Genomic DNA, 25,445 nt, shown 5'->3' with positions numbered 1-25,445 from the left:
AGCCTGGAATGTGGATATGCGGAGACCAGGCTGGCATAAGCATAAGCTATTTTTATCTTCCCAGTGATAGGCTGAAGGCAATCTCTGGTTAGTCCAAGAGCCCTATCCTGTTGGTATCCCCATAGCCTCAGAGCTTGCTAATCTCAGATTGTAATGTTTACCATTACCTCTTATGGACACTGTCAGAGCTATGGCTTTTGGGTAGAACTTTATCTGGGGAGGGCAGGTGTTGCCAAAAATTAAAGGGTTCATGTTCCAGGGCTGTGATGACTGGCCATTTTTGACTCTTCAATCACAGTGCGGCAGGGACACCGAAGTCCGCTGAAGCTTTTGATCTGACAAAGTTAAATTTGATTTTTCTTTTGCATATTAACTCTGTTTTTCCCCCCTGAAATGTTTTCATGTTCAGCTTCATATGTAGTCCTAAAAGCTCTGTCATAGAAAATACTTCACTGTCTACAGATCTTTTCCAGATTTAGTCACTTGGATATCTATTTCTTTGTAAAGGGCTTAATACGTGCCCTTTTTCAAGCCCACACAGCTTAGGTGCAAGCATTAGGTTTTAGAAAAAAGCCAGACTGGCCATACTGCCATGTTTCTGTGAAACAAACTAAAGTTAACAAGATTTTGGTTTTTTGCATGTAAAAAACAAAGAGAAAGCACATAAAAATGTTTTTAAGGCTGCAAAGTCAAGCACTCTTCAGCTGAAAAATGCTGGAACTGAAACTGCTCATTCAAACATTTTATTTGTTTTATGACACACTTTGTAATTAAAAGATCATCTCTTTTCTTTTTTTAATAGGATGCTGGATTCATCCAGAACAAATAAGAAGAATAACTAGAATTAGTTTTATGACAATTGTGTAAGCTAAAATTTTCCCACAACTTAAAGACATTTTCTTGGACTTCTTTGCAAATACCAAAAAACCCATAAGCTCAGAATAAACTGTTATAAACATTGGAAAAAATATAACAGTCCAACCTAATTTTCACTAACCTAGATTTTGGAAATTGCTGAAACATTTTTATATGACTCTGAATGAAAATTCAGCCTAAGGCAAAAAGATGAGCATGAAAAATTTCATCCTCAATGACTGGAGTGTGGTAAATTTATAAATAATCTAAAATAGGAGTTTATAATGGAAAATTTTAAGGTAATTTAAAAATGTATTCCAAACTTTATCATATAAGAATATTGCTATCTACTTCACATAAAATTAAAACCAAGAAGCATAGCATATATGTGAGAGGTTTTTCCAAATTTCAATCATCTAATAGTATATTTGGTTTGCATCAGGTGGAAGACATAGTGAAGGGGGATGTGATTTAGTTTTTCTTCATTAAAGTGTTTGAGACAGAGACATTACCCACCCCAAAAAAGCAAGTGCTAAAAGAAGATATGTAATAAGGAGGCACTAATTCCATACCTAAGGGAAGTAAAAATAGTTTCCAGCTGAGTAAGTCTTCAGTCTGCTGCTTAGTATAAAGCTAGGTGATGAGTGCAATAAGCATGAAACAGAGATTGCTTGTTCCAGCTAACTGACTAAGTGCTTGTCTACAGAGCAACACTCAGGAAAGTTAAGATAAATGAACTAATACAATGAAGTTAGAGTACATTAGTCAGAGAGCATTGAATCTCTGTGTAGATGCTTTTATTCAAAAGTAAAGCAACCTTAGATGGCTATAAGTTAATTCTTCTTGAAGGATAACTCAAAAAAAAAAAAAAAAAAAGGAAAGGGCTTGATCTGGAGAGGGGCACAGGCTTCCAGGTCCAAAACAATAATCTAAGGAAATCCCAGCAATTAATGAACTGTGGAGGCACCTGCACTCATTACGAACCACCTCAATTACCTGTGAAGGGGGAAGAGGCTTGCCTCTGAGTTTGCCCAGGTCTTCCCCAACTGGTACCAGATATGTACACGCTGCTCACTGCAGCGCTGGATTTAGCCCTTCAACACTGAACATAAATGCCTATATAAGAGCGAGATAATATCTCACGAGTTACATGTTTGTACAATTTAAAATAAGATTTAATTGGAGCAGTCAGACAGCGTTACATCCATCTGAACTGAGATTTTGGTTTGACATCTACTGGTGGTAGTCAAACTGCCCACAGCATTGCCTTCACCCTAGGCTGCTATAAGCCCATGCAGCTAAATAGATACTTGACAGCTGTACCTGAGCCACTACAGCTACGTTGTTATCTGTACCATGTTACCTAGTTTAAAGTTAACTCAGGTATATCTGTAGCCATACCGCCAGAAATCAGGGTAGACAGCCCCAGTGTGAAATGTAAACACCATTTAACTTGCTAATTCTGTCAGCTTATGTGGGTTTCTAGTACACTGATTTTTATGGTCCAGCTCTATTTATCTACTTAGCTGTCTCAAATACCTTATCTTTCAACAACAACAAATTAAATTACAGGGACACATTATATTTGTCTTTATAATCTCATAATTTATCCATATGCTAAAACACAGACAGCTTTATTCTGTGATGTTTAATATTTGCATTATCAGTACAGGCCTATTAACAAGTCAATAGGGGTAGGAGGGACAGATACGTGCTACGCATAGTACATGGAGTGGTTTTGAAGGGCCTGGAATCTATTTGTCATATCAGGCTGAATTCAGAGATACTTTCTGCAAAAAAACAGAGAGGCTAGTACTAATTCAGAGGCACACGAGTATCTGTCCTAAAATCTCTGTGATTTAATCTATGGCTGTCAGAGGCAGCATTTCATCATCACATGGTCTTCTTCCATCCCTCACTCCGACAGCAACGTATTAGTGAAGTGTATTTGGGAAAAGCCACACAGTAGGTCATGCCTTTTCCCATGCCTTCCCAATGCCTGTTGTAATCAGAGATATTTCCCAGAAATGCAGGACAATTCATTTCACTGCTAATATCGGTTTTTCATAAAAACCAGAAATGATCGGTCCATTTGGATTATCATTGGACCTTCCATTAGACAGAAATTATATACTTATCTATACCTTTACCTCAATATATTTTATTACTGTTCTTCCCCGTTGCCAAAGTATTGCATAGTTACCCCTTGTTCATTGATAGCGACAGCAGTAACAAGTGTGACACCTACTTCTTAAGCAGCCTTCAGCAACAGCTCAGAGTCTTGCAAAGTCTGTGTATGTCACAAGATGAGAGACTCGCAGGACAGCTGTCCCAGGCTGAGCCAGCTCCGTCCCTCAGCTCTCCCCTCGGGACAACTGCTCCAGCCCTCACCATTGCAGTGGCCCCACACTGAACTCGCCCCAGTTTATGGATAGCTTTCCTGAACTGGGAGGCCCAGAACTGGACGCAGTATCTAGATGTGGTCTCGTGAGAGCTGAGCACAGGGGCATAATTAATCCCTTACCTCCACTGACCGGCCGAGCTCCTGCTCATACAGTCCAGGGTGCTGTTGGCCCTTGTGAAAGTACTAATACATCAAATACCAAATTGGAAAGACCCTATTTTGTAGTGAATTTGTGCTTATGTGTACATGTAATCAGGAAATAATTTAATTTCAGTGCTCTTAAGCATGAACAAATGCTTTGTTGAATCATTTCTCAGAGTATTTCTTCTTTTCAGGATTAAATTGACTAAGTACAATAATTGAAATGGACTTTTTTACTAGTAGTTTATAAAAATATTTAATTAAAAGCGAATTGTAGGGCACAAGTTTGGCTGGCTCTTAATACTGTAAAAATATTTCTTATAATTTCATCCACTTCCATCTGGGACATTCATTCATTGTATCTGTTCCTGCTATTTTGGTACAATCTTTTCAAAATGAAGCTTATGGATGGAACTCCCTTGTAAATCTTGAGACTTGGATTCAGGGGGTTTGACTATTCAAAAATATCCTTTTTTAAAACTCTAATGTCCCCATATTTTTGGGTGGGAGACTGAAATTTGTTTGGGGTGTTTGCCTCTATTAAAAACATTCATTTTACTTCTAGATTTTTTGTATTAAAACCAATAAAATATTGTATTTGCCATGCTTCCTGGAGGTACTTTAGAAGATAACAGTAAAATTCCTTAAAGATTCATGCTTTTATCATGCTCTAGCTTGAGGCCAGACAGAATGTTTTCTTGTAATTGTTCCTCCTACGTACAAGATAAATTTTTGAGACTAAATATGAAAACTAAAAATAGAAAAAAAAAATTGTCCTGTGTTCCAGTAAGTGATTGTATAATTAAAGACTGCATTATCAGGCACATGCGTAAAGGCACTTAACTAATGACACCTGAATGTTTTTTTTCTGGCATCTTATAACTTCTTAGTAATCATTTCTGCAACGTTAATGTTCTTCTATGTAAAGCAATGCACTTTTGTACAGATGAAACGGTACACAAGAGGCTGTTTTGGTCAAAGCTGCAACTTCATTTGTGTTTTTAGAATACTGTGCTTGAAAAGACTTTAACCGAGATCCCTTGCTAATGGATCTGAGTTCATTATTGTCTGGCTAGCTCACTGATAGCCTAAAAAAATAATTTTAATACAACATGATTTATTAAGTAGTAGGGAAGCAGTTCTAGGCACTCCAGATGACCCTGATTAGGACAGAACTGGAAAGCTATCACTAGAGCTGTAAAATACTATAAAAACATATAAAGAATATATAGAGAAATGAATATAAGTGTGTGAGGGAGGGTGTATGTACATGCACACTCTTTTTAATAAGCTTCCTTCTCACTTTCTCCTGCCATTACTAAGCACAGCACTGGTGCATCAGAGAGATGCTCATCAAATTTTATGTGGCCTAACCTTTACAGAGGAGGCTTTCTTAGGCAAAAGATCTGCACATATCCCAGGAAATGTCTTTGTTTACATGACCTCTGAAAACCAGTACAAACCAGTTCCATTGCGGATTTTTGGAAAGTGCCAGTTAGAGAAGATTAAAGACTCTGAAAAAGAGTAGGTTCTTAAAATGGAGGCTTTTCTTATCTCTGATACACACCTGGCTCACTGTTAACTATGACTTCCTAACTTGGATGGCACCCACCAGCCTGTAAATTTGCTTTCTTCCTTGCCCAACACACTTCACGCCTTTTGCACCAGAGGAAGTTCATCAGCACTCTACTTTCTCGCACCTTTGCTACAAAGAAGATTCCTGGTAAGTTTGGGCAGGAGAATCTTATTATGAAGGTGCATTTACAATATAGCCACGCAAACACAAAATTACACTATTTGTTAATGATAAGGTATACATGAATTTTTGATCATTTGCAGTCTGTGCCAACTGATCTTTGAAGGCTTCTATAATACAACAATAGCAACATGTGCAGTTAACAAATACACTGTACGTTACATATATATATGTAGATAAACAGACAAAAAAAATAAAGTTACCCTTTGGTGGTGTTCGTTTTTCATGTCTCTCCGGTTTCTCTTTATGAATTTCTGAAAACAATGCAATGTAGAGTTATCAATATTAAAATAATTTTCACACGTGAAAAGATCAGATGCATTCTCGCAATAAAAATAACTAAGTTCTTGAAATATTATAGCAGAGCCATGGCTTTATCATCTGCATATTCAGAATTATATACAATAAAATTCAATTTTTTATATATATACACACAGAGAACATATATGGACAAAAATCATAACATTGAGTGACTTTAGTAATTATTCTGTTTTAAATTGAGCAATACAGCTACTTTTAAAGTCAAGAATAGGTTTTGCTGATCTGCAACAGCTATACAGTAACATCTTGGTCATGAATCAGAAAAAACATGCTTTTACTAAACATTTTTCTATATGTACCTTGAGTTGTTTATCAGGATTAGTATTTTGTGTTTTCTAAATTACCTTTGGAAGGAAAAATGTTCTTTTTACTACATATTCTAGATTTCGTAAAGCTCAAATGCTCAATCGGTAGCTCCAACACACAATAAAAGGTAGACTCAATGCTGTATACAAATTACAGAGACAAAAGTTCCCAGGTTAGGGATCGTAGTCTCATTTTAATCACGCTGTATACCAACACACCGAGAACTGCCTTGTTAGAAGAGGAAGTGGTGCAGTATTTACCTGCCCTTGGTATGCCATCTCTTTCGAATAAAATTCCTCACCTGTGACACTGATATTAAATGACTGTTATATACCTCTGTAACTGATTTTTTCCTACTGTCCGTATTGTGTCCAAACCAGGATAATATAAAAAATTTGAGAAAAAGCAAGCAAGAATTAAATCAAAGTTGCATAGCACTGTTTGCATACAGTGGTGGAAATTTAAAGACTCTTTATTATAGGTGCGTAATAAAGTCATTAAGACTATACAGAGTGTCTGGTTTATGGTACTGTGCATATATTTCCTGCAGTAGGAAACTGGTATAAAATACTGGATCAAATTCATCTTTGACAAAAGCACATACAAATCTCACTAGACTTTATGGGAGGTGCCTCCTTGTATTTTAGGATAAGATTTGGTCTGCAGGGTCTAAATAACAAGAACACTGACCCCAGAATTAATCCAACAGAGAAAAAGTTATGCATATTACATCTCAACCCTAAGGAGCTACTTTAATGCCTACTGAAGACAACTGAAATCTTCTACTTACACCCTTAGTTATTTGCTCAGGTTGTAACAGGATGAACATGGCCAAAGAGATACAGTAGAAAATGGTATTTTCCCTTCCCAGGACTCTGATTTTTGCATAGGTTGTTGAAAATAAATACAGAATTATTTTATTGGATAGTATTTGCATCTGAAATAATGATTGTGTCTGGTTTGCAAGAAAATAACTATTCTATGGCATCAGCTTATGTTGTCTTCAGATAGAGAGAACATTATTTCATGGAGATAAAGGGTAACAAAGGCCAAAATACGTATCACTGCTAGCCACTTATGTATGGCAGAATAACTAAGCTAATTATACAATGTCATTAAGCTAAAAGGACTTTTTATTCAGTTTTCATCTCGTTCTTTGCAGCCTGGGTGTGTACTTCATTTGTTGGTCTATAAAACTCAAAGGTTCTGATCAGGAAGAAATCATGCCATGTTGATTTACTGTATTTCAGCTGAGCTTGCATTATTTTTCTTTCTGCAACTATGTAAGGATTTTTTTTGCTATCAACTGAGAGAATCCAGTCGCTGGATTTTCAAACTTTTCCCACCTAAAAGGACGCATAAACTAGTTTAGGTAGCATAATTGGTAGGAATGGTGCAAGACAAGAACAGTCAGAGGATTCCTGCCTGATTCTGAGCACATCTGAGCGGTTCTCCATGCTGCTGCTCCAGTCTGCCTCCAAACCCTGACTTAGTGCATTTAAAGAAAGCTGAGTCACTTCCTCTGCATTGCAATATACGGTGGAGACATATCTCATCCAGCTCAAGAGGTCATCCTACACACAGATACGAATATGGCCCGCTAAGTGATAAATCACATTCTTCAGGCAGAGTCATATACAGGGACACATATTCCTTGCTTGCCTTAAGATGCCTCAGCTCCGGTGGGTTCCCACAACCTATTATGTGTCTCACTACAGAAAATAGGCCTCTTTTTCTTGAAAAAATAAGTATAAACTTTTGTTATTTCAAAAAAAGGCTTTTTAAAATTACCGTGGTTTTAGGGAATTTCTTATTGGTAGTTTGACTGCAAAATATATATGGAACAATGACTGTCGAGCTGGCCATCTAAATCAGCCTCACACTGTATTAGTGGTGAAGCTTACTTGACACAACTACTTCAGTAAGGTACACAAAAAGATACTTTCTAAGCAGCAGCACTGAGAATCTCATCTAACTTGCTGCTACAATTCGGAAACCACACATCACAAACACCCCTACACAAATTCCTTGTCATGAAATATATCTTCATAATATATAAGTGTGTGTATATATATTTTTATATATTGCAAAATGGGCCATCATTAAGATCTCTTCACAAGCTCCCCATTATAGTTTGAACCATCATAAAAAATTGCAGCCTGGAACACATCAATTCTGATACATTACAACCTAAATTTTCCCAGCACAAATAAATCTAGTCTCAATATATGCTGATTTTGATCAATTTACAAGGCAGAAAATAGTGACTCTTTACTAACTCCAAAATATTTAAAATGAGGAAACACATTAGATTATTGGAGATTTTTTTCTGTTCTGAGAGTTTTGTTACTCTCTGCTTCATCTTTTATGACAAATAGCTTTAATTTTCTAGTAATCACATCATATCTTATTGCTGAGTTGACAAAGCGGCTGTAATATCATAGAAGGCTTACATGGCCAGTTTAAAGCATGTAATTTATCTCTATCAATGTGACACATTGTTAATAAATCCTAAATATTATGAATTCATGTTTAGAAAAATGACAGAATCAAGCAGCAGCAAGGATAATCTTTGTCACCACGGCAACCATCCTGATTCTTTATGAGATGACAGCATGGTTTATTAAATTATTGTAAGGGAGTATGTATTTTAAAAGCTGTATTTCATTGTTTGTTTTCTTCAGTTATCAAGCAGACATGAAAAATTATCTTTCCCCTTGAGTTTCTTGGGTTTTGAATGGATAAGTACTTTATTTCCTTAAATATGGATATTGCTTGACACTGACTTCTCTAGACCTCGGGTCTTGTGCAGATATACAGAACATGCAGGGTGATTATTTTAAATAACTCCAAGAAGGGAAGCTAGTAGTCTCCTCACTGACCATTTCAAGATGCTGAAAGGAGATATATTAGACTATATTGTTAGCAGGCTGTTATATCTATGTACTGTTGACCCAAAGCAGGCCCTCACCATCAGCTGAGGATCAGTATCACAGGCAGCTTTACTGAAAATCACTGCTGAACATGCAGTTTGGGCACTAGCTTCCCCCACCTCTCACCCAGCTAATTTTCATTAACAGCATTTCACAGTGTCTAATGACAGCCCGGCACTGGCTGCGCACTATGAAGCCCCAGGTCCAGGAAGACCAGGGTGGGAGAAAGAGAAAAAAATTACAGTCTCCTGAATCCATGTGAGCTAGCGGTGCAGCGCTTGCAGATTTACATCAGCGTAAACACAGAGCACAATGCCTCATGGCAGGGCACGAGGAGATTCTCCTGGATCCTGAGACAGAGTTCCCTTCTTCGTCTGCTCTCAGGTTTCTGATTTTGATTTTTTATTATCTCTTTTTTTAACATAGTAAAACATATAGCATTATTCTTAGCTATTTTCTTTGTATTGTATTATGATAGCACCTATGGGCCTCAGCCCACATGAATTGTTTTAGGTACCGCATGGAGTTATAACACGATATAATATCCCATCTCTGTAATGCAGGAGTTCAAACTTTAAGAGGGCTACATTTCTTCTCTTCGTGAGAAAGCACAGCCCTGCAACTTGCTTCATTAGAGGATGAAGTGGTGAGTAGCAATCTGGCATTGCTAAAACAGCTCCTAGATCTCACCCTCTGCTGAGTTTCCATCTTACGGATGAAATATACCTCAAAAAAACCAACCAACCAAATAAAAAATGTCAGTGATATGAGAGGCAAAGTGAGGAAAAAAGGGATTATTGTCCCCATCTGAAACACAAAAATACTTCACCCAAGGTAACCCAGAAAGTCGGCAAAAGAACTGGGAATGTAACTCTGATGCCTGACATTCAATATTATCCCCTCATGCTTAAAGCCATCCTTTTTCTACTTAAACACTGTAGTGAGGATGGAACGTAGGTTTAATGTATGTACTGTTTTAAAGGTATAATTGAACAGATGGCATTTCACTTGAAATGGTAATACATTGTTCTTTCCAAGCAAATTTTACCAGTTAGTCATCTTTTCTGTAATCTCTTACAGGTAACACAGTGATAGACACCTTCAGTGCTTTGACATTCTTTCTCTTATAAATATCTAAGTGTGAAAAGGAAAACTAGTCCTATTCAGAGTCCCGGTGAACCAGAGGTTAATAATTTGCTTTTGAACAGTCAAAATGCTTACAGCTATTGCAAGCAATTTAATGGGGCTATATCCTTCCTAGTTTATCAAGACTAATTGGTAGCAGGCAGCTGATTATCCTGAAGAGTTGGTGGAAATAGATACCGAGGGCAAGGCAAGAGTGAGTGGTGTTAAGAGCCTTAGAAGATGAGAGGGATGTCATCTCTAATGTGTTTCTAGATGCTGTCTGTATGAAGAATTGTAGTAAACTCTCCTGCTGCTGGTATCCTCAGGAGAAATTTGCAATTGTGCAGCTGATGTCTATTTTTAATCTGGATAGTACCAGCTGGTGAGGGTGACAGTTATCCTTGTGGGGCTAGAAGGAGAATAAAGGAATTTGTGCATTAGAGAAACTTCCAGCTAACTACTAATACATCATGTAGTCGTACTCTAGAGGAAAAAAACCAAATTTGGCAACAGGGAAAAACCACAGGAGAAAAAAAAAAAGAACAGGGAATTTTTAATTGGAAAATTAAATTGGTGTATTATGCCTATATCCAGGAACCGAAGACAGTGTAACAGAAGGCTTTCAGTACCAACATTCAGTGTTGGAAAGTCTGAGTGACACATATGACTAATTTAGTTGACTTCCCTTTTAGCTTGCTAGTAGCACAGTCTTATCCCCAGTGTTTTCTTAGATCTCACCCTGTTCTGAGGATTGATAGCAACTTCAGGTTGGGGTACAGAACAGCTTTTCCTGAAGTCATGTGTCCAAGTTCTTTCTTGAAAATGTGACAGGAGATGAATCGCCTCTTACTGATGAAAATGCTGAATGGTTTGTGTGCTCAACTACTGTGTGAGATACCAGGCCACAGTGCCTCTTAAATATAGTTTCAAAATTGTTTATCCATCTCTTTGGAAATCACAACTACAATTTAGAGTGAGAATGAAGGTTTCTTTTTTCTTTTCTTTTTTTCTTTCACATTTTGCAGAATTATACAGCGTCTCTTTCATTTACTGTATAAGACTACTGTTGACAGAGGTCACAGAAGACCATTTCCCATTCTTCTTGGTGAAAACCCTCTGCTCTGGTGTATATTTACCCAAAACAACATGTTGTCCTAAACTGTAAACATTGCTGTGAAATGACGTTGATTGGTCTTACACCTATTCAGCAAAGCTCGGCTACTTCACCTTAGTTCCCTTTATTCCCTCCACTGGATACTTTGTTTGGCATCACTAAACAGCTATTAGAGATACAGAGAACATGACCTTCAAATATTTCTGAACAATTTACCTGTCTTGAGTAGCATACAGCTAACAAGTAGGCTTCATGTTCCCCAAGAACACAGGGATTTAACATGGCCTTCCAGATATATGTTAAGCCTTCTTTATAATGCCGGAACAGGACAAAATAAATAGATTAGATTCCAGTTCAACAGATATTCAATTGTTTCCATGCTATTGTAGTTTCACTAGCCTATAATAGAAATTCTCTGTAGATGGCCTGCTGACATCTTCATCATCATGCTGAGGAGTGCTTTGATTCCAGGGTGATGTTTTATTTTATTTTTATTTTTACAAGACTATACAGTGAAGGAGATGCATTGCAAGGAAGGCATTTTCAGAAGAGTGTGCATGTTATTTTCATAACAGCAAAACATCCCAGCCCATGTAAAGATTTTATTATAAGCCACTCTTTCATAATCTCCAACTTTCTAAACTGAACTTATTCCACTCCTCCTTTTCTCATTATGTTAAAGGCAACTAAATATGTACATATTTTTCCATATTGCTACGCTTGAAATAGTATTCCTTGTGCTACAGAATAAAAAAGTTTTAGCAATTAATGGTGGGTAGAAGTGTATCATTATATTACTATGTACTTATTAAAACTGTTTTATCACAAAATCACTGATTGGTGTCATTGACCTTTCCCCTTTGTTTTTATATGTTTAGGCATTTTCATATATCTACCAGGGCTGCTTAAAAATGTAATCCTGCAAACTCTGTCGATACAAAATTGTCTTTTAGAAAAATAGGAAAATATTTATTTTTCCTAAAAAGTTGAGATGAGAGGGAAAGTTTGATAGAAGTCCCCAAGGCTGGAGTATCGGCTGTAAATATGGGAGCTGTTACATAGTTCTCTTAAGATTTGTTTCTTTGAGATAAATCCAAAAGTTGTACTACATCCTCCACCAAAAAAAAAAAAAAAAGGAAATGGTTGTGGCTAGTTCCAGCTTGAAATCCTTAGTTTACCAAGGCAAATGGAACTTGACATTGCGCAACCATTTATTTTCCTTTCTTTCTAAAGCCCAACTGATTTTATGTTTTGGGTTTTCTTTTCCCTCTGGTAAGGTTTCCATTTACAGCAGAAAAGCAATATCTTAAGAGAAAGGTATTTAAGGGGAGGAGGGTACTTGCAATTATCTTTGACTAATTATCCTGTAAGCAGCACTGGCATCCTTCAGGAAGACCATGCTCAGACTGTTTTATATGGAAGAGTTTTAATGACTGGGCTTTTGAAAGGATTAAAAGTGGAACATATTAAAAGAGCTTCAACCCTACATATTTTTTACCTAAAAGTAATTTTTATTCCAAGTATATAAATATGTTAAGACTGTTTTTTTCATTCCCAGGCTGCAGTTCTGTACCTTGGTTCTGAAATGTAAAAGGAATGCTAATTACACTTTGATTAAAAAACAACAACAAAAAATAGCCACAAAAAAAACCCCAACTCAAACAAATCAGAGATAGAGCCATGTGATCAAAACCAGGTTTTTCTTTTCTTTCTGTGGAAAGTAAAATTGTCTTGACATGTTTCTCTTTATGGATTCCAGCCTGCAAAGATGTTATTGGACCAGTTTTAAACTATGTTTTTCATAATCAATTTTATCAGAGTCTGCATTTAATTTAACGTAATTTTATGCAGACAAGAATTGTAGATCTCCAAGTAGAGCAAAATGATGTATACGGTAATATGTAACATCTCTAATCTTGATTAGCATCAAAGAATTCTTTTCCCATATAAATCTATTCAGTAGGGTTTTTTTGTGAAAGGAGGAAAAAATAGCAAAAAGAAATCACAAGACTAACCACAGTTCCTCTGCTCAGCTTTAAAAAATGTCAACTCTGCAGATCCTACCTTAATGTATTAGTCTGCAAATATATATTCCTATAAATTCAACCACTTCTACATCCAGTTAATTTTTTTTTAGGGACTTGACATGCAGAGAGATACTATTTCTGTGGGTCATGAGAATGGGGCTCCACTTGCTATATCCTCTCCTTGGCACAGTTCTCTCAGAAACATGCAGGATCCCCAATTTTGGTGCTGTGGGTTTAACTGAATTTTGGATGACCCTCTTACTTACCAGGTCAGGCATTTACTCTTTCTCAGGCACAGCAGGCTCCCAGCCATGGGGGGCATCTGCCCAACACTCCCCTCTTCTCTTAGAGTGAGAACGTCCCCAGTGCTCTACTGCTGGGGCACAAATGAAGATTTCCACCGAGAGAACACGGATAACTTCGCTTAAGGTTTTCCCTGATTTAAAAGGATAGCTTAAACAGCTGCAAACCTCTGTGATGCTACACTTCTGCCCAGGATTCCTACTAGCCTTGTGGCTCAAAGTTCTCTCTGTATCTTTCAAAAGATAGCTGGCAAGTTTGGATTAAAATGTTTTAACTCAAGTTGAAACCCAATCACTATTCTTCGATAGGCAAAAGAACTATAATTGAACATCCCCATTCCCTAGTGGTATACAGTTTTGTTTCACCTGGATAATATGGAAAATATTTTCTTTACATTATAAAATGCTATTTTATGGTGGATATGCTATGACTGTATTGATCAGAGTAAGTAAAACAAGATGAGATTGTTAAAAGAACGTTAATAACAGAAATGGATGCCACAAAAATGCAAAATGCAAAAAATACCTATCTGGAAAAGCAGTTTAACATCTGAGAATTGAATCAATCAATGATTTTCATCTTTTAACACAGGGTGTACTTTGCACAAAGATATGCAAAATGCTTTGTAGTAAAGTGTAGCCTAGGGAGACAGTGAAAGCCTTTTAGAGAGATCTATAATAGCAACTCATACACAGAAAAGTGAACATTACCATATGGCAACATAAAAGAAACTGAATTCAGAAGGCATTACTGGTACAAATAGATATATACTTTAGGAATGAATGGAACTGCATAATTAATTTCTAAGACACACATATAACAACCACATTGGCAACTCAGTTTTCAGGTTGCATCTATGGTATTCTGCATTTCTTTTCTCTAGTCCATTTCCAAATTTTTGGTTGGAAACTGTTTTCTGAACATGAGTGTTACCTCCAGAAAACCCACTTGTTTTCGTTATTTTTCCAGATTTGTTACTGTATAACAGAAGGACTTGTAAATGATAAAAGACGATGTTCTAATTTCGGTATTCTGCCCAGAAATAAAGTTGGTTGCCATGTTAACTAACAATGTGAATTTTTCCAGATACTCTTCTGATATAAACTATAGTAATAACAAATTATTATTTATATATAACTTATAGTTATTTTAAACTTTAGAAAACCCTTTTAGTAAAGAATTTTAAATGCAAGAATCTTAATAGGCACCTGTTGGCATTTTAAACATCCTAAGGTGCTCTGGTATTCACCAGCTGCCTTGTAAGGGTGCACTTCTCCCATAGGTCTTATGTCATTTCTGTCAGTCCCATGTTACATCTAAGATACTGTGTGGTATCTAAAATGGCACTAGTCAGCTATGTGTATTCACCTGAATCCTGCCCTCCATGTTTCTAGTGTGGGAAAAGTTTGTTGCTCAACAATACTGCATTAGAAGTAAAACTTTCTAATGTATCCGGGACTTTGTTAAGATAACAGATGAGTGGGACTACTTACTGTGGGAATTTAGGAAAGAAAAATGTCTTTTTAAAATATTGTTATGAAACCTAACTGGTTCCAGCAACTTACTGCCATGGTGGTTTTGCTCCCTAATGTTAACGTACGTACTGTCTGTAGCCTTGGGTTCATAGAAAGTGGTAGATGGATTACAGCCACGCAAAGGCTGTGTCCCTGTTGAATTCAGTGACACCATGGTTCAGGGAGTCCCTGGCTGGGGCAAAGTCTAGAGTATGGAGAACTGTTCTGGGAAATTATCACTATATTTTTAACATTTCTTATACGCTTCCTGAGGTGTTTTCTTTGGTCACTCTTAGGCAGCAATAAGGACTTCTGTCCTATCCACTGGGTGAGCTGGACTTTTGCTCTGATCATATATAACCATTCTTATGTACTTAACAGATAAAAACAATCTGACGCACATTATAAATTGTAGGACTAAAACCTTAAATATTTGTCAGTATGTTTTTCTCTACCCTGTTTGAATACCCAAACTAGTTCTTTTTAGGCTTATACAGGCCATAATATCAAACCCACTTTCAAACCCAAATTAGCAAATCCCCTACCAGTCTTCTCCAAGCAGCTTGTTTCTACCTCTCCCCTTTCCCAGGCAAAGCTGTCATAGATGTTTGCTTGATCAGTCTTAAAAGGAGATGTAGGAAATAGTCTGGTTTGAGAACTTTTCCTTTCAGGAACATTTTGTTTCTTGTTGTTAGCTCAGATTAATACCCAGATCTGAACAAACAAATAGTTTGTGCTGAATAAATTCTGACTGTCTTAACTTTGGGGTGGAGAGGGTGTTAATGGGAATGAGTGTCTGGAGTTAGGTCTGGGGGAACTGCACCTTGGCCAGAGCTGTTGAGGATAAGTCAGTGTAACCGACCGTACCCTTAGAAGCTGCCATGTCTTTTAAGAAGAGCATGTTTCTTATGTCTTCAGCATATTAATAACCAGCCTAATACTCAGGCAACCATATTCTCATTTGAATCAAACACAGAAGGATAAGGTGCTTTGCTGAAAAGTTTATTTGTAATCAACAAAGTTTCTTGCAACCTGTAACAGTAATTTCTGTTGTTTGTGGCTTCTTGTTTTAATCTATGATTTGTTAACTGCATTTTTCTAAAAAAAGAGTTTTATAGCCAAGTAAGGAGAATAGGATAATTTCATATAACTATTTTATATATCTTTCTATTTCATACATAAGCTAACTCACAGAAATGTAAAGACCCATCTCTACTTCAAGGAAATCAAGTTTCTTTTGATTTTTTGTATAGAATAATCTTATGCCAATAAAAAACTATTTGGTAATACAGAGATGGTAACAGTGCCATGATGGTGCTTTGTTTCTTACTTTGCTTTCTAAGTTCATTGTATTTATTGAAATGAAAATTACTTACAAAGTGACACGTGTGTGTGTGTGTGTGTGTGTGTGAGAAAGAGTTCAAGAGAGAGCAAGAGAAAGAGAGAGACAGAGAGACAAGGAGAGGATTTAATCTAAGTCCAAATATAAAATCAAGGAAGGATATCTTACAAAAACAATTTACTAAGCTTCAAAGTATAAAGCAAAAAAAAAAAAAAAAAAAAAAGAAAAAATTCTGACCTTAGAATCTTTTTCAAAGGCTTCCAACAACTTACTCCTAAGACCACATACCAGATTAATGTTTTCCAGCCAGAATGCATCAGCTGTTTTGAAGATGCTACTTTAACACACAAAAATCACTGCTACATGTGCACAGCTTTTCAGGGTTACCCTGGCTAGCTAAATGAGGAATCCATGTTCAGATTTTAAATTTTCAGTTACCCATATGTAAACTGGAGGGAAGTTCCAGAACAGTTTAATAATGACATTTTTAGCCATGGATGACAATGCTGAAGTGTCTGCACTTGCCTATATTTTACAGATCATTATTTCCAATTTTGTGCACCAGGTTTCCCAGCTCTTCTCCAAACTCACAACTGATGCCAGTAACATCCACCAAAAACTAATAATTTCTCTCTTTTTCTATAACAATAATTTCTAGTAAAAAGGACGAAAACATGAGAAAACATACAGTTGTCAAATAATTATATTTGTCTCTCAAGTTTAAACTAACCCTGAAAAAATGAACAAGATTATCAGTCATAACCATTGTTCTGAAAGAAATGAAGCCAAAACCATATTAAGCCTGCAAGAAACTGCTATTAGGCTTCTCAATATCCTTTGTGAAAATGCTCTGCAGTTTTAGCATGTTGAGAATACGCATTGTTAAAGACTGCAAAGTCCTCTACAGAATAATCTTTCACTACCTCCACTGAAGAACACTTTTTTTTCTGGACAGTATCAAATGTTCACTCTTTTCCAATTATTAAAGATAAATATTAGTGATAAGACTTGGACTGGCAAAAATAATTGCAATTAAAAAGGCACTCGAAAGGCATTTTCATCCTTTCTAAAGGATTCTGAAACTGATATTATTCCTGTTGCATGTGCAAGCCCATTGTCATTATTGTACTTTTATTACCTTTGCTTTCAATTTACATCTCTAGGAAGGTGATCTTTGCTGGTTTTTGGCTCATAATTATCACTACACTTTTCTCTGCTTCCTTCATCACTACACAGTGTCCTTACTACTCGCCTTGAATTTTTTTCAATATGTAATTGTATTGTGGTACCAGCAATCTTAAGTTTTCAGCTACTATATTCTATTATAAAGTAAATTTTGTGATAACATTTAGCATTCATAAAATCTGCTAGTCAACAAAGCAAAAGATTGAAGGCTTGTCCATACACCAAAAATAGATATGGAGATTTTTCAAAAACTCTCAGCCTATTCATCCACAATAACTGTGGGTTAGGTCCAACATAAATACTTAAAAATCAGGCACAGCAATCGTAATGCACATTTCCAGAGTGAAATCTGAGAAAGGCTTCCTCTAAATATGTGCAAAAAGTCAAACCGTTCATCTTCTGGAGACAGCAGTAGTGTACTGCACAATGTCACCGGGTCATTTTTTTGTTTAGGATGTTCAAATGCCACAAGCACGAGAAGAGCCACCTAAAGAAAGATAATTCACAAAGCTATAGATGACAATGCTGTGCAGAGTGGAAGGGACTTTGATATAGAAATGGTCCCTTATATGAAAACAGAGAATACTCCATAATCTAAAAATTTGGTTCTGATTTTGTGGATCTAACTACTAATATTTTGATGTCCCAAAAGTCTCCAAATTAATTTGTGTAACTGGTCCTCCTTTGGGTCCAGCCCTAACAGCAATCAGATGGGAAAAATCACAGATGAAATGTCTTGTTTTGTTTTAGAAAACTTTTCTTCTGGAACTTTTATTTCTGGACCATAGACATGACAGCACACGTTAGTTAGGAAGAGCGACTCAAAGAGATGTGCACCTTGGGCTCAGAGGAACAGATTGTGATGTCTGTGAGACTGCTACCTGCATGAGCTCGTCTGAACCCTCACCTCACCTCCAAGGGCTTTGCCTTCTGCGCTCATGAGCTTTAGCCCTGGGACCGAATTTCACTGCACCTAAGTAGAAAAGCTGTTGACTCTAGACTTTATCACAGAGCTCTCAAAAAACTTCTATATGGGCTTAGGCAATTCAGCTCCTTCATGTTTACACAATTATAACAGAAGTCTGCAAAGAGAGATAGTAACAGCTCTGAGGAGCTCACAGCTGCCTGTCACTGAGCAGACATGCACAATACCTTGCACTGGCATTTCTAAGGGACTGGTGGCTTCAGGCCACGCATGTTGTATTTCTGTAGCCCAGAAAAGGAGGTGACAAAATCGAGTATAATCAAGGCCAGATCCTAGCTGCCAGGATGAAATGGAGACCTCCAATCATCTGGAGATGGTAACAAGTTATTTAAGGATGTTGCTATGTGAAAGCTTACGGCTAGACCCAGAAAGGGTCTTAGACCACTCTTTTCATCAGTCCTAGTCAAGAAACAGCTTGTTGCAGGAAGACGAGGATGGGACTCCTTATCCTCTGAAAGATGGAGGGAAAGATCTTGAGCGCACATGCGGGAAGTGGAAAACCCCTATCAAAATCTGTTTTATAGCTCAGGCAGATGAAGCGTGTTTGAATTTGGGCCCTTTCACATCTGTGTGTATGAGTTATCCTGTAAAATACCAACTCCAGAGGAATCACCAGCTCCTTGTCCATTTCCTTCACCCCAAAGATAGAAGACTTTCTCAGGCATTTATCTCCAGAGCAGGGTTGTGAGCTTCGAATACTGAGAAAAAAATTTCAAGCTGGCAGTTAGATATTCAGCTCCTTGGATGGAGGACTTTCAGGTCCAATCCATCTGGATTGGCCCTTCCAATTGACTAATTTAAGCAGCTTCGAGTTTATTTTGAAGGCTTCTCTGAATTTTATTTCTACAACCTAGAGTCCCAATGCAAAATGTAAGGCATGAGTATGTCACTGATTTCCAAAGATGCAGGCTGAGCATGGTGTTGTCCATAACTTTTTTATGGATTAAGCCTTCCCAGCAGTGAAGTACCTCCACAGTAGTCCCAATCTGGTCAGCTACACTGGCCCGTGGTGAGTAGACACCTTCCACCCTCATACCCAGCGTCTCTGCCAGCAACATGCTACAGCTTCAGACTCTTTGCACCCATTGTAAAACTAACAATGCATTTCTTTCACTGGGAGAAGAGACAGGGCAATGTTGAGCCCTTTTGAGATTCTTACCAATGGAGTAAAGAGGTGAAATGTTTTCCTACACTGTCTATAAGTTTTCTTCAGTCCTAACATGAAGGATCATCCATAGAAAGATGAATGGTCCTGGTCTTCAAGCCTATTCATTCCTTGGATGTCCTATTGAGACTTACAAAATGTGTCATTAAATAGAAGCCTGATCCAGTTCCAATTAACTTCAGAGAAAACCGGATTGTAATCTCAGCACCAACTGCGGTGATATAGATTCTTCAATACGGCCATTTATTGAGAATTTGATGGATACCAAATTCAGATCACATAGGGCTGGTTACACATTTTGTTGTTATCAAGCTGTGCTCAATTTAGAGAAAAAAACACACCCTACTTTTGAAAAACTTTACATCCTATCACCGATATCTCAAGCCTTCTAATACATTTTCATTTTGATTTAATAGAAGTTGAACTTAAGTTTTATGTTTCAGCATAACAATTTTCATGTCTGAAAAGATTTATATTATAAAGCCTACTTGCTTCACTTGTCTGCTCTAAATATTCAATTATAACTAAGTAATTTTTTTCAGAAGATTCAGAAGTAGTCCTTATTTTAGGGTTCTGCATTGGCACAAGGTAAAATGTTTTTACAACACCTCACCATTATTTCTCACTAAATATTCTTTCTATATTATTATTTCTAAATATTATTTCTATCCAGACATACACATAACTCATATTGGCATTAATAGGAGTCCCACATACAGGGCAAGGGTACAGATAATATTATTTCTGTAACTCTATTGTTTTTTTATGAACATTTTTCAGATTTTCTGGATAATAATGAAAGTCAAGAATTCTCACAGAGCAGCAAGTATTATTACTCGAGTTTCTTATTCAATGATTTTGTTAAAGAACAACTTACATCGTTAGTAGACTGATATGTAGCAAATGACAGAATCTATACCACAGATATACTAGTTATTTCTTAAAACGGTTGCAAAACATTTGCCCTCTATAGTAAGGCAACTGACCAACCTTTTTTCAGGGAAGGTTCCACTTCACCTAAACCAAGAGAAAAGAACAAACATTAGAGAAGAGATATCATAATAAAAAAATTCATATTTTTTCTCATGTTGGCTCATTTTAATTTTTTAAAAAAATCTATTCTTTATATGCTAAATGGCAAGCACTCTATTCTGAGATTTTGGATTTTTCATAACACATCTCTCTTACCATAGAGGTTTTCCTGGGTCTGGGGTAGATAAATTCAATGTGCAGTAGTAACCAAGGAAATGTTAAAATCTGTGTTTGTGCTTCTGAATGTTAACTTGTGACTACAACTTACAGTTTGCTTGATTTTATGCATGTTTCCATGTTTTAAGAAAAGGTCCAGCGGTTCCATTTTAGCTCCAAATAATAAAGTGCATATGCAGGTTAGCAAGGTTGTAAATCTAGCAACACTTCCAGTGAAATCCAAGGCAAAAAATACTCAATTGCAGTGGAACGATGAGCATTTGTTTGCTGCAGTGTGTCACTCAACCTCCATGTGAGACATGTAATTTAAAGGATTGAGCCTGGACAACTGTGGCAAGTGTGCAGCCTCAGCTGCACTGACTGCAGCGCACAATGGGCAGTGAGTTCACATGCACTTACTTTTTATGATATAATGCAGTAAGTTGCCTGCTGCCTTTTCACACTCCTGGTAGGTATTGATGAAATTCCACTTGGGCCAAAGACTGGGACTGAGGTTTCCAAACACTTCTTAGTGAGCATTTAGATCTTGAATTTTTGTATGTCAGGTATTTTATGACCTCTCCTACTTGCATTAACACTTATCTACTTGAGTATTTGAAAGCTTGCAGGTGTTTTGCGAGCTATGAAATGGTAAAAATGAACGCTTTTCAAATTTTAGCAAGCTCTCCATATTTCATCTTCTCTGTTTCTCAACCATATGAGAGATTGTCTTTCTGCTAGTTGTAAATCGTATCTCAGAATAGGATGCCCAGTTCACAGACTCACATGTAGCAGCCTATTAGTATTCATATACGGTGCTCATATAAAAAGCTCATGCACACATTTGAAAGGTAGAAATTTGATAATATCTCAAGTTTCTGAACAAGTGGGTAGAAGTCAGTTTCAGTACATGCTGCTTTTTAATTATGTTCTGGTATAGCCAAATAGAATGTAAAATAAACTACTGTGAAATGAAGGTGTCACTCCTACACTCATCACTTGTCAAAATGACCAATATGATGTGACATGATGATCCACTACTGCTCTGCTGATACCAGGGAGCTACTTTTTTTATAACAGAGGGTTAGTTATCTCCAAACTTGAAATGTTAGCAATTTACTTTCATTTATCAGATGATGTCAGATGAAGAATGTTACTATAATGGCAGAACCATAATTTCTAGTAAACTGAATTATTTGCAATATGCCATCCAAAGTCCCCTTAGTTCAGCCAAAATGCTATTTTTTCTTTCCTTTTTTTTTTTTTTTTCAATATATTGTCCTGTCATCAATATATCAAATTAAAAAGTTCTAAGTTTCTTTGGTTTTGGCAGTCTATCTTATATATTTACCGGCGTTCTTTAGATTCTTGCTGATGAAAAGAAAATAGCTATTGCCATTCTCTGCAATATCCTGATGCATATTTTGGTTGTGGCTTTGAAGTCTTGTGTAAATTAGTGCTCTTTGCTTCAAGATGTACTAATGGTAATATTTAATTCTGACAGCTTTTCTGCAATGGTACGTTAAACACGAGATGAAAGCTAACAAAGACACCAATTTACTGATTAGAATAGCCAGTAGATGCTTTATTAGCAACAATGTTCACTTTTCATTTTGTTTGACCTTCTTGTCTGTGAGGTTAAAAGCTGAGTAAGCCAACATAATGCATGTAAAACAGCAGTTAGAGCAGTTACAGAAGTCTTTACATTACAAATACCTTCATCACTGTCATCATCATCACTCCATACGATGTCAGACAGTAAAGAAATAAAGCCATAAAGCCAATCAGTGGATTCTTCCAATGTCTCATGAATGATTCTCAGTGGTTCTGTGCTGAGCTTGTTAACAGATCTTCCTGAGTGCAGAGTTTAAAACAAAAGCAGTTTGAAAAAAAAAAGGACTCCTTCAGCTATTAAAGTTAATCTTCATTTTATGCAGGATTAATTATACTACCTCCTTTAACAGAAACAAAGATTGTGAATGTTAATTTTTAGTATTATTCAAGGGTTTGAGGACAGCTCTCCTTCCTGTGCAAGACAGGTATAAACTCCATGCTACTGTATTTGCTGTTCGCAGAGTGATTCAGGACCCAGTGGATAATTTGGTCTGATTCTGTGCTTCAAGTCCTGGCTCTTCTTCTGAGGCTTGGTTGGGCGAAGGATAAATACAGATTCGATTCTAGCTAATAGTCATCCTTTTACTTAATCTCTTCCTTTCAGCTCAGTATTTTTCTCTGGCCCAAGTCCTCTGCCTCTTGATGCCTGTTTAGGATTCACTGCCTGTGTCCCACTCCTCATGTCAAATCTCCCCTTGAGCCCCCTCCTTTACACAAGTCCTGGCTGAGGAAATTGCTGAGCCCTGGCTTAACCACACAGTCAGGTCGTATCATTGCCATGGAGTACATGTAAAGGATGGGAAGAAGAAAGCTACGTCTACTTGGGCCAAAATAAACTTGAGCCCAGAACGAAGGGGAATGCAAAGTCCAAATTGTGACACAGAGACAGCTACTGTCAAACACATACTCCTGTGTATCTGGTTCTTCTGTTACAACTTTTCTAGAGTTTCTTTCACATACACTTGTGCACATCTACATACTTAACTAGTTCTTGTCTCAGTGCTCCTGTAGGCAAGTAAGCTGGCAAACAAGTAAGCTGTGCAGTTTAATGTGCTCCACCTTCCTGGGACCTCTAATGGAAGTGAGGCCCCTGCTCCCCACTGCATCCACACCCAGGGAGAGCAACCTTCGGTGGGTAATACAAGTATTCCCTTAAAGGCTTTTCCAGTTGTGATTTCACCAGATTTCTCCCTACCCTGTTTATGCTGACATAGAATTTCAGAGGAACTTTCTGGCCTCTGACAGAGTATTTCTTCTGACCTTTCTCTCCAGTAGACTTTTATTTTCTTGAAATCTGTACCAAACACTGCTTAGGAAGAGGGACTGCTCTCATTCAGTCCATGTTACTGTCCACTGTACTTGAAATGGCAGACTGAATGATTGCCCTATCTGTGTGAAGCTTTCATACAAATGTAGACAATTGAAGGTAGATCATAAATACAGTCTGAGATGTTGGCCTAGCCTTGTTCCTAGGAGTTTCGATAGAAATATATATACTGAATTTAACAGTGTCAAGATAGGAACCATATCTCTGTTTACCACTATCTTTCTGTATGCAAATATTTTAGTAGGAAGTCAAATACAAGTCTCTTCAGAACTACTTCTGGCTGCAGTGTTCTGACTCACAAGCCAAATCTTAGCAGTAATCAGAAGTAGTCTCACATGGACTTGCAGGTTGCAAAGACAGGCAAAGTGCAGGCTTGAAGCAACTTCTTTGATGGCAGCAGTATGAACAGTTATTTTCTAAAAGTGCTGTAATGAAATATACAAGTTACTTTATTTGAAATATGAATGTATCACTAAATAATTCCTTTTATTTCTAATTAATTAATCTGAAACAGAAAAGACCAGGCTGATTTTCTATTATTTCACATCTGCTTATTAATAATTTAGACAAAGAAATATTTTGGTTAATGTTTTTTTGAAGATTGTATTATATAGATATATGTTACTGAACAATCAGGCACATCAAATCAATTAATTGCGTGCCATGATGAAATGACATAATTGCAAAGAAATATTCATGATCTCTTCATTTAGTGTACTATTGTGTGCACTATTGTATTCAGAAAGATTGAGTAGTATAACAGGGAATATTTTCTTGCTTATCACAAGGCATTTATTTATTTGCATTGGCCTCACGCATTGAGATGTAGAGATTTTATTTTTTCAACTGATTTGTCACAAATGCTCAAGTGTTTACCAGGAGAATGAATACTTATATTTAGGCCTTTAGAAAGTGGATTTAGAAATCTGCAACCTGACCCCTGATGTCATTTGCACTTTATTCTAATCTAGAGGTGCTAAGGAGTCCAAGTGGACTAATAGAATGGACATGGCCAGAGGGGTCTTAGCATAACTGAGGATTTGATTCACAAGCAGGGGTGGTTTAACTTCAGACAGCTGCCTTGATTTCCACTCTGGCTATCCACCTACCCTTTACTGACCGGTTGCTTAGGGATGATTCAGTTGCTTTTACAGCCAGAGGCTTTTACAGCCACAGGAACTACAGCTGTAAACTGAACAAGAATTGGTGTCAATTTATTTTAATATACTGGTCTATCAACTAGCAGTTCAAGAACTGCTTCACAGGGAGCAGATCTGTCCCCCTGGGCAGGCGAGGGAACTGCTCAGAGAAGAACAAGATCAAGAGCAGAGGAAATTATTCCAACCGCCCCAAGGCAAGCCATCTTTGCTGATGAATCAGAGTCCTCAACGTCATCTCCTGGTCTTTAATTCTTAACATCTTCATAGCAAACTCTGAAAAGGGATTAGAAATTCTAAGTGTCCAGAGGTGAAATTCTCCAGTCACACCTACACTAACAGTACCAAGTTGCAAATCCTGTTTAACATAAAAAGTTCAGAAAAATCTGTTTGGGGCTATGTAGAGGACACTTTAGTGGTCTTTGCAAAATTAAATTTTGTATACAAACAGATACTGTGAGATCCACTTGCGGTCTGATGCAAGTGACACAGGCCTGGAAAGTTGTCTCCTTGCGCATAGATCTGTTTAACTTTTGTTGTATTTCCTGCATTTTTAAAAAGTAATGTTAACGGTAACGATGTGTCCTAAAATGCTTAAGAACACCACACCAGGTAATGCTGAAGTGAAAATTACTACTGATCAAATCCATGCTTTTAGCTCTCCCCACAGCTTTGACAATAGC

The 25,445-nt window shown here is 37.1% G+C and overlaps 1 protein-coding gene across 1 annotated transcript in view; it reads right to left on the bottom strand.

Annotated features, from left to right (window-relative positions):
* TRDN (triadin) overlaps positions 1 to 25,445 on the bottom strand; it is a 113,904-nt gene that overhangs the window by 45,044 nt on the left and 43,415 nt on the right. The window contains exons 4-6 of the mRNA XM_009325680.1: positions 22,381 to 22,518; positions 20,467 to 20,493; positions 5,360 to 5,410 (exon numbers count right to left, since the gene is read on the bottom strand). Coding sequence (XP_009323955.1) covers positions 5,360 to 5,410; positions 20,467 to 20,493; positions 22,381 to 22,518 — 216 coding nt within the window. The remainder of the gene's footprint in view (positions 1 to 5,359; positions 5,411 to 20,466; positions 20,494 to 22,380; positions 22,519 to 25,445) is intronic.

This window comes from Pygoscelis adeliae, unplaced genomic scaffold (assembly GCF_000699105.1).
Source record: "Pygoscelis adeliae isolate BGI_AS28 unplaced genomic scaffold, ASM69910v1 Scaffold54, whole genome shotgun sequence".
Classification (NCBI taxonomy): domain Eukaryota; kingdom Metazoa; phylum Chordata; class Aves; order Sphenisciformes; family Spheniscidae; genus Pygoscelis; species Pygoscelis adeliae.
Note: the sequence above shows the minus strand (reverse complement) of the source record. Positions and strands in the feature narration are given on the sequence as shown.